At 40.8% G+C, this 15,821-nt stretch overlaps 1 protein-coding gene across 1 annotated transcript; it reads left to right on the top strand.

Annotated features, from left to right (window-relative positions):
* Positions 1 to 7,054: 7,054 nt before the first annotated feature.
* Positions 7,055 to 8,770, top strand: LOC146382037 (dexamethasone-induced Ras-related protein 1-like). Its single transcript, XM_084938308.1, has 2 exons — positions 7,055 to 7,436; positions 7,691 to 8,770. The coding sequence occupies exons 1-2, from the start codon at positions 7,166 to 7,168 to the stop codon at positions 8,218 to 8,220; spliced, it is 801 nt and encodes a 266-aa protein (XP_084794434.1). The 5' UTR covers positions 7,055 to 7,165; the 3' UTR covers positions 8,221 to 8,770.
* Positions 8,771 to 15,821: the final 7,051 nt, after the last annotated feature.

The raw sequence follows: 15,821 nt of genomic DNA, 5'->3' as shown, positions 1-15,821 counted from the left end.
CTTTACTTTCTGACAAAGCATATAGTTAGGGTTTGATCAGGTTACCCTGAAACACTCATTTTGACCATAGACAAAAAAAAAAAAGTGAATTTTTAAAAAGTTGAAAAATCACTAATGAGCACGTGTGGAAAGAAAAGCCAAACAGACTGGTGATAATGTAGGTACAATACACTCAATTTCACTTCTATTCACTTAAGCTGAAATCTGTGCTACAAATAAATTTGGAAACCTATTAATTTAAGTGTTGAACAAATTAGCATCTTTCCTTTTCTTTATTTCTTACATCAGGACGGTGACATCATTTTGCAGTCAGTACTGTGGAGTGCAGCTTTGTTGGACACTGGCCTAATGTGACTGTACTGAAGGAAGAGAGAAATATCGTGGGCATTATCAAAGAAAATACTAATAAATAAAAAAAATCTCATAGCCGCTATGCAACACAGTTTTTCTTTTTTAAGGCTAAGAGATGTCACTGCCAAACAATCGGCACATTGAGGGTGCGCTCAGCAGCAGCCCCAATGACAGAGAAAAAGAAAAATATTTTCATCATTTACTTTCTGCCAGATTAAAAATGTGTTTTCATCCAAATCCTACGACTATTTAAATGGACAGTTTCATTTTTTTTATAATCCATTATTTAAACATGTGACAAGTATTTTAAGCATTTATCCTCTTACTATCCAACAGGTCACCATTATGGTGCTGGGTTTTGGCTATGCTACGTAGTACACATAATCAAATGATCATAAACTAGATGTCACAGTTTTATTTAATGAATTAAGATGCATCACAGTTTTTCTTTTAGGTATGTAGATATGGTCAAGATGACCTGCTTAAGTTCAAACTGAGCATCAGAATGAGGAAGAAAGGTGATCTAAGTGAATGTGCCATGTTTGTTGGTGCTAGATGGGCAGATCTGAGTACTGCAGAAACTGCTGATCTGCTGGGACTTTCCCACACAGCCGTCTCTACAATATACAGATGAGGGTTTGAAAAAGAGAAAACATCCAGTGAACGTCAGTTCTCTGGGTGAAAAATCGTTAAACACCAGAAATGAGTAGAGTATGACCAGACTGCTTTAAGCTGAGAATATAACAGGAGTAAGTCAAGTGACTAGTTACAAGTTACAACCAAGGGCTGCAGAAGAGCATCTCTGAATCAGAGAAGCTAAAGCAGCTGAAGACCACACTGGGTTTCACTCCTGTCAGCTAAGACGAAGAAACGAAGGCTACAGTTTAAAAAACTATTGTTTGGTTTGATGACTCTCAGGTTCTGCTGCAACATTCAGATGGCACAGTCAGCATGAAAGCATGGATCCACCCTGAGTGATGGTGTGGGGGATATTTTCTCAGCCCATTTTGGACCCAACTGAGGATCATTTAAATGCCACAGCATACTTGAGTATTTCTGCTGACCATATTCATCCCTTTATGACCACAGCGTTGTCATCTACTGATGGATGCTTCCAGCAGGATAACACCAGATCACCTGTGTACTTAGATAGATCCCACAGTCATCACCTCAGTCCAACAGATCACTTTTAAGATGTGATGGAAGGAGAGATTTGCATCATGTGTGATGCTGTCATGTCAATATGGACCAAAATCTCAAAAGGAATGTAAATCTGTGCCACAAAGAGTTAAGAAAGGCACAAAAGGGGTTCAACCCAGTAGTAGCAAGGTGTACCTAACAAGGCGGCTGAGGAGTCTAAATCTTTCTTTGCATTTCATGAACTAAGCAAGAAGAGTAGCAGTTTTAGGGTGTCGATATAGAAGCTGTTTACATGTTTTTCATCTGGATGTGAAAATTAGATTTATGTATTTTTCTTGCAGAAAGGAGTTTGCTACATCAAAATAAGAGAATAATAATGAAGGACCACCAGGATCTAGTGAGTATGAATGCAATATGAACAACAAACTCTGTAGTATTCATTAAGATTGAGATTAAATGGAGAACACATGCATGCACTTTAACACTCAACATAAAATCATGGGACTCCTACTTGACTGAAGCGTACAGTCATCGGTCGTGCTCTCTAACCCATGATGTTCTAGTGCTTCTCGGAAACAGGGATTTAACAGTATAACATAGACGTCATTTTTTACACTTCATGTCTAAATGTGTAAAGTGTGGCAAGCTGTTAGGAAGACTGTGTTCCAAAGCCGTATGTTCATTTCTGTGTAACAAAACTGTACTAAACAAAAGAGCTTTAGCTCTTTTTGGTACCTTGTGATTCTAATATTCAAGTGCATCACAACAATAAATGTTTCTTTCAGTGCTTCAAAACTCTGAATAACTATACACAAATGTGCTTACAGTCTGCATCCTGGTAAGTAGGTCAGAATGATGGTAAAACTCAAATGTAATTACATTTTATTATCCTTGCTTTACATTTAGGCAGCCATTATCACATCAATTTGTTTTGTTCTTCAGAAAACCTCTGGACTGCTTGGTGGTCTGTCCTTGTACCTGCCTGAAAGAAAAAGCCCTCTTTTTTCCCCAACACCTTGAGACTGATGTCTATTGTTTGGTGTTTTTCTTATGCCATGTCTTCAGGGTAAAAAAAAAAAACATTCTCCAGCTGTTCTGCTGTTGCCCTCCTCAAGGTCAAATGTCTTCCATTCCATTTTCTATTTTCCAAATACACTATTGTGCCGAAATCTTTTTAATCATGATTTTAATGACTTAATTCAACTGGAACATTTGAATTCATCATTCCAGTCACTTACATGGCCACAGGTGTATAAAATCAAGCACCTTGCCATGCACAGTGCTTCTGTGACCATTTGTGAAAGAGTCAGTCGCTCTCGGGAGTGAATTCCAGCATAGTACCATGACAACATGCCACCTGTGCAACAACTCCAGTCTGGAAATTTCCTCCCAACACAGTCGGCTGTTAGTGGTATTTTAACAAAGTGAAACCGATTGGGAACGACAGCAGCATATCATGACATTTTACTCAATTTCATGCTCCTAACTTTGTGGGAACAGTTTGGGCTTCCTGTTCCAACATGACTGCACCAGTGCACAAAGCAAGGCCTATAAAGATATGGATGAGCAAGTTTGGTGTGGAAGAACTTGACTGGACTGCACAGAGTCCTGACCCCAACCTGACAGAACCAATTTGGGATGAATTGGAGAGGAGACTGTGAGCCAGGACTTCTTATCCAACATGAGTGTCTGACCTCACAAATGTGCTTCTGGAAGAATGATCAAAAATTCCCATAAACACTCCTAAACCTTATGGAAAACCTTCTCAGAAGAGTTGAAGCTGTTCTAGCTGCAAAGAGTAGGCCAACATCATATTGAAACTTATGGATCAATAATGGGATGTCACACAAGCTCATATGCATGTGAAGACAAACAAGCATTTTAGATAAAGGTAAGCCGTTAAACTGAGTTGAGTTTATATGTTTTCACCATGTCGTTTAGGTGTTTTCTGGGTTTAACAGGTTTTCTCGCTACCCGGTCTGCTCAGAACACTATTACAAAGGAAACAATGTATCTCAAGAGTTTCACTTAGTGGTTAAATCAGAATAATCTTCCAGCTGGTCCTTCAGGGGAGCAGCCTCATTGTAACACCAACCCTCTGTATGCCTTCACTCCATCCATGAACCTTCTCTGTAGTCTTCCTCATTTCCTCCAGCCTGTAAGCTCCTTTTTTCAAGCTCTTAACAGAATGCTCTAACAATAATAAAAAATCACCATCACATTTTCCCCAAAAGGCTGGAGAATGAATTCTTATTTCCTAATTTTTATCAGCAGCTGAAAGAAAATACAAAAGCACCCGGCTGCAGAGATTAGAGCTTTAACAACAAAAACAGGCATGACGAACATATTAAGATGCTTCAAGCATTTGTTTGCAGCTTACATCACAAAGTGCATTTCCATTATATCTGATTATGTGAGGCAGAGGCACATTTCTGTAGTGTGTTTGTGTTTGTGTTTGTGTGTGTGTGTGTGTGTGTGTGTGTGTCTGTGTCTGTGTGACCACGTGTACAGGTGACTTTCTGCATTCTCTCAGATGAAAAATGGAAATGCGGTCTATGATTTGTTGTTACCATCATCAGCTAAAATCTTTCCACGTAGCGTGCATCTGTCGCCGTCTTTTACGAGCCGCCTGGCAGATGACCCCGCTCGCCGTCTGCCCCGTTTGTTTTTCCACTGCCTCTCTGCGTTTCCCTTTCCACGGCTGGACATCCTCGGAGTGGCATTATCTGTCTGCCGTTCACTGCTCTCACGTGCCACCTCTTATCATTACCGGAGCGCACATGTAGGAGAGAAAGAAATTATTTTGGTTAATTTTCTCTTTGCTTTGATGTTAATGCAGCTGTGATGGAACCAAAAACCTGAATGAGTTGCTTTCAGTCTGATTTTCTTCTTCTTTAAATATCGCACCACAGACACTGACACCTCTTATTGTTTCAGAGCTCCTATGAGCAGGACTGTACATTTTGTGCCTTTTTTTCCATTAGGTGATTATAATGGACAACACACTGATAAAAGTACACATTCTAACAATTGCAAAATGCTCTGGAGGCCTCAGAAATATTCCACATTATGGGACGCAGAAGGTCACTGTGGCTCTTTGCAGATCATCAAAGACAAGCCTTGATGATCTGAGCAGGACGCCTTAAGTTAAAACATATATATCTGAAATGTAGCAGCTTTTGAGTGAGTGACTCTGTAGTTTGAGATTACCATTAAACACTTTGTTTCTGCTTTCAACACATTAAACGTGTTTGATGCTACTGTGATGAGTACAAAGACATTGAAGAGATGATGCAGAAAGATGAAGGAAAAATCACACAAACGTGGAAGAGTTGGCTGGAGTTGTGCAAAATAAAACAGTCAGCAATGGACAGATGTAAGGATACTGATGATGAACTCCTGGATCAGTTGCCGTGACGGTGGCCAAAACGAGTCGAGTCCACTCCATGTTACCAGATAAGAAAAAAATAAGAATATCAGGACTTTAGTATCAGCTCAGGATTTAATGTGTCTCTGTCACACTCTGTTAGCTGAACACAATCAGCACATAATGGCTGTGCTCATCACTCATTCAGGCTCCAAGGTGATTCAAAAGTGATAGCTGTCAAATGTCAGTAGCTACATTTCCATCCAATTTCAACCCCGACTCTCAGATAAATGTCCAACGAAGATGCAAATGAATGCACTGCAGTTATGAAAACATCAGAAGCCGTGTGCGCCGTGGGTTGAAACAAATAAAATGGAGCGTTATGGAAATATCATAATTGTGTTTGTTTAGTGTGTAAGCTGCATGTTTTTCCTCTTTTCGCTGCTCCTCTTGTGTACCTGTGTGCTGTTGTTTGTCTTCCCAGCGATGTGGAAGCTTGAGAAGCAGATCGCAGTCTGTGTGCATCTGTTTCCATGGTACTTTTCCCACTTTTCTATTTTGATTGCACAGATTTTCCAGTTTAACTGGCCTTGTTAGCCTTTCACTCTCTTTTCTTTAAATGTATTGCATATCTGTTTGTTTTCCACAAAGCAGATAGACAGGAGCCACTTAATGTTAGTCACATTAGCCTATGACACTGACCTTTCGGTTTCTCGATTACGGTCTTTGTAGCAGACGTTACCACAGGAGTGCACTCCTGAGCGTTCCTCCTTTACACATCCAGCAGCAGCAGCTCTGACTTACTTTGATGGAGCACACTACTCCCGATGGAACCCTGTTGCTCATTTTGACATTAGCTGAGGATACACTGCTTCATTTTTAAAAAAATTTTTTTAAAGAGGCAAGACTGAGATTTGAACATGTTGGACATGTGCAGAGGAGGGATAGTGGATATAGTGGACAGATGACGTTGGAGATAGAGCTGCTGCACAAAGAGGGGGTTCATGGACACGCAGAGGGACCGGGTGAGGTGGAGGCATGATCATCTGTTGTTGTGACCCCCAAACGGAGCAGCTGAAAAAGAAGAAGAATCGCATATCTGTGCAAGCAGATGTTCTCACATTTCCACATCTGTGTCACCGAGTCAGGGCGTTACTCCCCACACCTGACGGGATGAGACACAATGAAGCAGTGAGCTAATATTAAAATCAACTGCTGTCTCCTGTTTTGCCCAATAAAACCCCACCCCCCAACATAGATACACACTTTCCACTTTGCGACTATTTACTACTAATTTTATGAACCGCTGAAGAAATCTTTGTTAACACCTCGAGTGCACACTTTCACAGTGACAGGTGAGTGAGTGTGGTCATCGAAGGTCTGATGAATTCCTTTTTTTGCATTTGCTGTGAAACTAAACGGAGACTGCGTTTACGCTGACACATGCGCACAGACACGCAAAGTCACTCCACGCTGAGTTTTGTCCCCCTTCTCCCTTTTAGGTAAGTCGTGGCAGATGCCTTGATGAAAGTCGTGCCCTGAGTGCCCCCTTTCGGTCTCCATAGTAACTGCAGCATCTCGATCAGCCGTTCAAGCTGCTGCTGCTGCTGCCGGGTGATTATGAATCAGCAGCTGCTGGACTTGCTGAAGATGTGAATGAATAAATCAATGAATGTGACCTTGTTTGTAAAAGACAGCGGTGGGTAAACAGCTGTGGAGACTTTAGATTATTGCTCAGCATGTTTTTCTTTTTTCCCTTTTCTCCTTAGATGATGATGTTCCAGTCAACATGACCTGCTCTGCTCAGTCTAGAGGAACCTGTATCCGCTGTCTGCTTTAATGGTGTCTAAGGTCCAGCCTGTTTATTAACACAGTGTGCCAAAGCGGGTTTTAAACGCCGGAAAAAAGCGTCAATTATTAACTCGGTAATAGTGCTGGAAGTTTTTTTTTTAGTTTGGCTGTTACGCACAGACCCCGCCGCCCTGCCCCGCACTGTTACAAATGTTCTGTTTTTCGGACGGTCTGTTTGGTTCTGTTTCCCGGCGCTCTCTCCCCGTCTTAATTAGAAGTGACAGACTGACGCACCGGTGGGAGTTTGCTCCGCTTTTCGTTGCACTCGACTGGGCACCAAGTACTCACCGAGCTGTGACGCGGACAAGAGGCGGGGTCAGCCTCGCGCATAAATATGGCTCAGCATCTAGACAGAAACACACTAGAGCGCAAGTGAGAGCACCGAGACACACAGAAGGCTGCTCACCTGCCTTTTACGCACAGACGAACGGTGCACATCCAGCCCCGGGTTTAAACATGATCAAAAAAATGTCGCCCTCCGAAAGCGATTTTGACATCCCAGCAAAGAACTGCTACAGGATGGTGATTCTGGGATCCACCAAAGTTGGCAAAAGTGCAATCGTGTCCCGATTCCTGAACGGGAGATTCGACGAGCAGTACACGCCGACTATCGAGGACTTTCACAGGAAAGTGTACAGCATCAAGGGGGACGTTTACCAGCTGGACATACTGGATACGTCCGGAAACCATCCTTTCCCTGCTATGAGGAGGCTTTCAATACTGACAGGTACTTATCCACATTCCTATCAGTCTCCTTTTTTATACCAGAGAATCCTTATCTAAACTCAGAAAGCAAATGCGGGCTTTCTAAATGCTGCACGCACTCGGTCAGAGCGCACATCGTGCGCTTTAGCGCGTGGCTGCAGGGTGCAGCAGAGCCTCCTGTGCTTTATTGTAACTGTGCATACACACAGGGAGAAAATGAGAACACGTTAAACAAAAGCAAAGACGGTTAAACAAAATAATATTCTCTGCTTTCAGGTGACGTGTTCCTCCTCGTCTTCAGCTTGGACAACCGAGACTCCTTCCAGGAGGTGCAGCGGCTCAAGCGGCAGATCTACGAGACCAAAATGTGCCTGAAAAACAAGATCAAAGAGAACATCGACGTCCCTCTCGTGATCTGCGGGAACAAGGGTGACAGAGAGTTTCACCGGGAGGTTCAGCAGGAGGAAATCGAGCAGCTGGTGGCCGGGGACGAGAAGTGCGCGTACTTCGAGATCTCCGCAAAGCGCAACGAGAACGTGGATAAGATGTTTCAGACTCTGTTTACCCTGGCCAAGCTACCTCACGAAATGAGCCCCGACCTTCACAGGAAAGTGTCGGTGCAGTACTGTGACATGCTGCACAGAAAGTCTCTGAAAAACAAGAAGCTGAAGGACATCGGGGAAGCGTACGGCGTGGTGACCCCGTGCGCCCGGAGACCCAGCGTTCACAGCGACCTCATGTACATTAAAGAAAAGGCCATCGGAGGCGGCCACGGCAAAGACAAAGAGAGGTGCGTGATCAGTTAAACGGACGCTGAAGCTCAGACTCTAATGACACGTTTGAAGAGAGAAGAGCCCGGCCTTTGGTCAGAGCAGCCGGCAGCGCTCAAACTGACACCGGAGGTTTGGAGACGCCGAGGCCGCCGCGCGCTCCGGTGAAGCTCCGTTTATAAAGGACACAGACTGGACACGAGTCCGCTAAAACTACCAAAAAAAGAAAAAAAGGTTTCCCACCAGACATTCGAGAATGTTAGCTTGCTCCGTCAATCAGAGCCCGATGTGTGACGTGGCTTCATACTTTGTGAGACTCGCGCATAGATGCGTAAATGTGTTTTGTTGACGTTATACCTTTACAGACGGGAGAAAGAGAGAGAGAGAGAGACTCTTTGGGTGAGGAGGTGCAGTGTTTCGGGGAGGTCATGTTTACATCTTCTAGATTTTCTAAAGGCTAAGTACACTTGAATGTTTCGTTGCAATCTAGAGTATTTTTTATTGTGAATGTATATTTATTGTCACTGTCATTTTTCTCTTTTCCAGTGAAAAATATAAAATGTAATAAAAAACAAATCAACACAAATATTTATCTCTGTTTCTTCTATTTTATAATGTTAATATTTCTGTAGGCACCTTATAAATAGATGCATTCAAACAAGGAAGGGGGATAAAAAGAACATCCCAAAATAATATCCTTCACATCTCCCATTTGGTCTTGTCATTCTGAGATGTCATGCTCTCTGGGACTGGGACGCTTCTGTATAACCAATGGAAATATCTACATTTTGCACTTATCCTGCAGAGCCGAGCAGGATCTGTTACTTGTGCCCCTAATTCCGATCAAATAAAGACAATATAGTGCAGAAAAACAGGCTTTATTACCCAGAGGAAATCAATGCTTTCATGTTTATTTAAACTGCTATCACTGGGGACAAGTCATATGTGTTAGTACCTCACTAACTGCAGGAAGACTGAAACAGACCAAATTAAGGGGATCTAAAATGTGAAAATCACTCTACCCCACCTGCAAAATAATTTGAGGTCTATCCAGGAATTGTAAATACTATTAAAAACATGCTTCAAAAGCATTTTAGTGAGCTGTTTTGCGTCACAAGGTGGACGCTTGTGGTACAAATATGCAAATCATGTCCCTTTAATGTCCAGATTCTTCTGTCCTTGAGTGCTCTCGAACATTTTAAAAACGTAATAGTAAAATTCAGGACAAAAACAGTAATAATTTGTTCTTATTACGTTTTTCTACCTTGCCACCTGCATTTAGAAGTTCCAGCCTTCTCCCCCCGAGACAAGGCAGAGACTCAATGTTCGGTACATTCTCTGTGTGTGATGTTTTAAGTGCTCGCTATCAGCAATAATTCTGCATACTGTATCTTGGCAAAGAGACAGAGAACATCTTGCGTTAACCTGAGAGAGAGGAAAAGTCTCTCAAAGGCCAAGGTCAGAGGGCTGTACTATAACACTGCCCTCTAACTGTTCAGTTACACTATGTGCTCCCAACTGCATTCATTGTGAAGATCAGCAGGCTAATTATCTTATTATCTCCACACTGATAAGACGACAGCAACACTAATGGGCCTGGTGTGACCCTTGAGTGAAAAAAACCTAAGATCACAATGTACGTTTACACACAGCAAATCCCCGTGAACACACATTTTTCATTATTATCAACAAGCACCATCACATATGCCAAAGGCGTCAACACGCGCACTAGCATCAGAACAGGGAGGAAGGCCAGTGACACATTGTAAATAAGGACAGAATGTGCCACACACGCCAGCAGCAGCTGCACAACGAGGAAGTGCGCTGGAATTCTGTTTCTTTCTTTTTTTCATCTCAGAATGTCTCTACAAATGCTGTTAGCTGGAAGTATTTTAATGACAGACTCTCAGGTATTGCAGACATTCCAGTGAATAAAGAGTGGTTTGGTGTTTCTTATCATGCTGAGAGCAGGTATTTAGTCTCAAGCATCTTTGCTCCATTTAATCAGTAATTACTCTCTATCAAATCAGGACGCTACATGTCTTTGTGATGAGTGCATTTATGCTCAGACACTCATCTAGTCTCTAGCACCCCCGATGGTCGGTTGGCCTCAGACAATTGGCTACCAGCAGTCTGTGTTCACATCTATTTGTGCTGTTTCATAATGCAATGCACAAGAAAGTGATGCTTTCTTGTGCATCAAGAAAGCATAAGAAGTGATGCTCCAAAGCATAAAAAAATCAAATGTTGTTCATAAAAATGAATTACTGAACAGCTCCCCAGAGGTAACAGCAAATGATCAGCTGGTTTCAGCATAGGTGATAAACACATTCTCCTCAGGTTTCCAAGTATCTAAGTACTTTTTTTGAAGTTTAATTTCTCTCCTTTTCCACTAACTTTGTTTAAGTATCATTTTAAGTATCTTTGTGCCTCTGTAATTATTTAAAATACTGTTTTAACTTATTTGAATGTGTCAATTGTTGTTGGTCAAACAACAAAGTTAGTGAAAAGCATCCTTTTTTAAAGTTTTGTTTTTATGAAGCTCGACACACTATAAAGTCAATGCTAACATAATAGCTGTTAAGCTAGGAACACAGCCATAGAAAGTATAACAGATGGATGTAGCTTCCGGGGGTGAAAAGCTAAACCTCCAATCTTTTTTGGCAAAAAAAGTCTATTTAAAGCCCTGATCGTAGGAAGAAAAACACTAAGTCTGGTGTTAAAACTATTAGTCTTTCTAAGTATCAGAAAGGAGGATTATCCAGATTGGCTGGTTGACAAGCTGTTAGCCGATGTGCATTATGTTTCTCGGTCAGACTAATCCCTCGTAATCACATAGATTTTCAAAGCTCCAAGATCACGACTTTTAAAACGACTTCTCAAGGTTTTAAACAAAACTTCACCAACTGGTGACAATGTAACTGTGTCCATGTCTTTTTAATATGTCTATGAACACAACTAATCAATGGCATAGCTACACATCAGCTAAAAGCAGCTAGCTGATGTGTAGCTAGCTAACTAGATATTTATGCTAGCTAATAAGCCGATTGTTATTTTTCTTTATCTATAAAAACCAGTGAGGAGTGTTCAGTGAACAACATAAAAGTACAGCGAAGACTGCGGCAGTTGGACTTAACGAAGTTCAAGGTATGTGCTCACATTTGGGCCGGGCAGCAGGTCTCCCCAGTAAAAGATTTCAGTCCTGCATGTTTCTGCCATATTTTGGCTTTACTTCCAAGTGTTGACACATCCTTCATATTTATGTACATATAAATCTTACTATAATGATCTACATTACTGCTATAATGATGTATGATATACATGCTATAGTGATATTTGTCTGTATGTACTCTATTTTCGCCAGGTAGATGCAATCTCAACGAAACTTTGCACGGACATCATCACACATACGGTGATTATTAACTTCATTATAACTCCCAATTCTTTGGATTTTCATTTTTATATTATGGTCATTTCATCCTCTTTGAATGTGATGACACACTCTCCGTTTGTCTTTTGTTTCACACTCAACGTACATTGTCTGTACCTAACTTAACTGTCACCAAATCTGTTTTGTTTGACTCACCACTAAATATGGAATAAAGAATTTGAAAAACGCCAGAGGCCTGCCCTGTATAATCAAACTAGATATCTTAGGAAGCCTATGTATGGAAAATAAACAGTAGTTTAAACATACTCACTACGTTGTCTACCAATTAAGTCTATTTTCAGCATGATTGATGTTTACTGCTGCACACAGCGCATCATTTCTTTAGCACAAAACAAGTTCTAAAACTCAAAGTGCTCCTCACAGGACAAAGTCAGACCTAACGGTATACTTTCACACAGGTGTTGCCACCTATGTGTGTGATCAGTTTGGCAAAAGGTTGTCTAAGTCACTGATCATAGTAATAATAATTAAATTTCTGCAAATAAGACATCGTATTGAATCCCCGTTTACGAGGTTTAAGCAGTCCTTGAACTTCTGCAAAATGGAATATGTGTACACGTTTCTCAGTTTATTTTTGATAATGTAAATGTAAATCTGCAAATGGTTTGTTTGGACTAATCTCAACCTTAGAGGAATGTCCAAAAAGTAAGAACCAACCAAAACATTTTTACCTTCAAGAAATGTTGATTCTTTCAAAACCAAATGCAAAACCATAAATCCTTTTAACTGTCATTCACAGTGTTATCCTTAATACACATAATCATGTCCAAACTGTTTTGAAAGAAATAGTAAGTATTTACATCAAATACAAAATAGGGATACACTCACAGACACACACACAGTACAAGGCCTGCATAAAGTCTGCGCACATTCCAAAATTGAAAGAATCCTTGAGTTCATTTTCCTCAGACTCGGATAATCTAGGCTTCTTAGAAGTTTATTGCAGAAGCAAGAGCTGTCATGACGTGATGTAACAATCAGGCCTGACATGCGTCATCAAAGGCAGACACGATGAGAGAGATGGGGCTGTAATTACTTTCTTGACGACTAATGACACAGTGGAGGTCTGTGGGATCCTGCTTATGCAACACCATGCCGTATTTACAGAGAGCTTGAGAACATTAGGTAGTTAGCGGGGGTGAAGAGGTGACTTTATGCGTGGAGGGATGTTGTCACAGGTGTTCTGGGAGATAAGCAAGAAGAGCAGTGTTGGAATGTAAACAAATAAATCTAACCAAGTGCTGAACATAAAAACACTTTATTAGGTAGAGTGGAGTTTGGATTTTTACTTACACGTATCGTGGACATGAATGACTGTCTATGATTTCTTTGCACCATTCTCTTTCTGAGGCAGAATTAGCATACAATATATACATATGTAGATATTCTTGACGTTAAAACAATATTTTGCTGTCCAAATTTTATGTTCAGTTAAACATTCCATTAGTAAGTTGCACCTTAACTAGACACTAGCCATCAACTAGCTTCTTGTATAACTATGGTTGCAAGAGGTCAAGAAGTATGACATATTTATGAATGGCCAGCCTACTTAATTCATTCCACAATCGGTGTGTTTGGGGTCACTTTCCTAAATAAACACCCCTGTTCACAAGTTTCTACCCGTCTTAGCTCTTTAAGTCCCTTTACCCCGTAATCCACCGATGACCTGCTGCCAGGCCTTGACTCTGGATAATATTCTCCAAAACTCCTCCAAGTGTCTCTGTTAATGCGCCATGTGTTCCTGGGCCTCCTCCTCTTCCTCTTTCACTGTGGTTTCCAGGCCAAGTCCTGGCTGGTGAAATTACTGCTGGACTTTCTGAGGATGTGGCCAGGATTGTTATCGACTCCTGATTTGTTCTTGTCCAGAGTTCTCAACCAATAGTTTGAGGTTATGCAAAAAATTATAGGGTGGTCTATCTCTTTTGTTATAGTATTCACCAGTGTTGGTCAAGTTACTTGAAAACAGTAATTAGCTACTAATTACTGATTACTTCTCTAAGAAAGTGATCCTGTTTCTTTACTGATTACGTCTTTTCAAAAGTAATTAGTTACTTTATTACTTAGTTACTTTTAAAAAACATGATACACAACCTGAATACTTTATAAAGCAACAGACCTTTCAGCCCAATTCTATTTTTTCTGCATAATCCATCATGTACAATTGAATCAAATGAAAAAGTCTCTTTTCAAAACTTGTTTTATTAGTTTTAATCTTTTAACTTGATGCACATTGTATCAAGCAAAAAAGAAATTATACACAACTGTCTTTGACTTGAAAAAAATTATTTAACATTTAAACCTACCTGTTTTCCGCGTATTCCAGCATATAAAATAAAATGTTTTGTCTTTACACTCACTCTTTCAAATAGATACAAGTAAAACACAGCAAAGAATAAATAAAATCAAACATCCAGCTGCACTAAGTCCTGTCGCTCTTAAATCTATTGTCACCTGTTTAGCAGGAGTGGGGCAGGTGGAGGTTTGCCCGGTGCAGCAGTGGTCATGTCAGTGGGGGGATCCAGGGGTTTCTCTGTGAATGTCACATTCCTGTGGCAGTGTGCTCGTTGCTTGCTCAGATTTGAAGTTAATTTTTTTGCTGTAAAAACAAGTTTTCTTCCCACGCAGTGAACAGCGGACGCTAATGTTTTTGTCACTTTTTACGGAATCAAACTCAAAGGAATGTAAGTACGTCCACGCTTTAAATGCTGCATGGTCATACTCTCTCCCCCACTCCATAGTATCCATTGTTGATCTGCACACATCTGTGTGTGTGTGTGACATCACACGATTGTACGTCATCGTCATGAGACACTCTCACTTAGTAACGCAGTAACACAGCATGCTTACAGGAAAGTAACAGTAATCTAATTACTTTTTTGCAACAGTAATCCCTTACTTTACTAGTTACTTGAAAAAGTAATCGGATTACAGTAACACATTACTGCCCATCTCTGCTATTCACTTCATTTAATTTAGCAGTTCTGCCAACACGATGCTACCACCACCATGCTAACAGTTGGTATAATTTATTACTGCTGAATGTCTAACTTTACTTCCCAAAAATATACCTCTGGAAGCTAAAAAGTCTACTCTAAGTTACATCTATTCCCCTAAAGTTTTGCTATCAGCTAGCTATCATGCAATGTACTCCTTTCTTCAGGCACAAACAACATATATAGACTCACAAGCCACTTTCTTAAGTACACCTTGCTAACACCATGTTGGACCTCCATTTGCCTTCAGACCTGTCTGGGTTTTTTTCATTGAATAGATTCAACATGTGATTGCATCACACGGCTGCTGCAGATTTGTCACATCCATGATATTGCAAATATTCTGTTCCACCACATCCCAAAGTTATAGGTCGGTTTCCTGACAGAGTGCGTCAGTTAAGGTGTTGTCTGTATCCCATCTGCTTCAAGGGTCCATGTGTTGCATTCAGAGAGGCTTTTATGCATACCCTCGTTTAGCAGTTCTGTGTGAAAATCCGACTAGATCGGCAGTGTCTATAAAATTTCTGAAATTTCTGTCCTTCAGCAGGTCATCCTAAACCACATCTACACGCCTGAATGTAGAGTTTTTGGCTTATTAGATATTTGTGTAAACAAAGGGCTTCTGCACTAATGAAGTGAATACTTATTTTCAGTTCACTTAGACGCTGTCCTGATTAAGTGAATAGATACATTGTTTCATGGAGCCTTCTTATAACGTTGCCACACAAATTTAATTTGCTGTTCAAATAACAATATCACTATCTAGCAGAGGGGAACTTTGCTCCCTTGTGTTCACTGGCAACATCACCAAATTAAGTCTTCTAATAAAAGGCTGGTCAACTGGAAAACTGTGCGACTGTAATTTGTCATTTGGGCATAATTAAATCAAAGCTCGTCTGGATTCTTTAGTAACCTTTGAGCCCTCTGAGTTATGAGCCACCTTATGTAACTGTACATAAATGCACTGCCCGACAGACTGAGTTGGCACAGAACATTTAGTGAGAAATAAGCTCATTATGTCCTTTTAAAATTTAGAGATTTTGTAGCAGAGGAAGGAGAGATGTTTTATTTGCAGCCTAAGACAACAGGCCCGTGGACTGTTATCATTTAATACCAGACTGAGTGGACCAGTTGTTGAGACACCAGACTGTCCACTTGCACGAAATGATTGACTGATGCAGGGATGATGAGTA

The sequence above is a fragment of the Perissodus microlepis genome, chromosome 8 (genome assembly GCF_051167445.1).
Source record: "Perissodus microlepis isolate ML-2025 ecotype Zambia chromosome 8, ASM5116744v1, whole genome shotgun sequence".
NCBI lineage: Eukaryota > Metazoa > Chordata > Actinopteri > Cichliformes > Cichlidae > Perissodus > Perissodus microlepis.
This window is presented reverse-complemented; position numbering and strand designations above follow the sequence as displayed.

Excerpts from the sequence above, each read along its gene's own strand:
- LOC146382037 (XM_084938308.1), top strand. The coding sequence starts at position 7,166 with ATGATCAAAAAAATGTCGCCCTCCGAAAGCGATTTTGACATCCCAGCA. Across the intron at positions 7,437-7,690 it reads GAGGCTTTCAATACTGACAG|GTGACGTGTTCCTCCTCGTC; the intron begins GTACTTATCCAC and ends CTCTGCTTTCAG.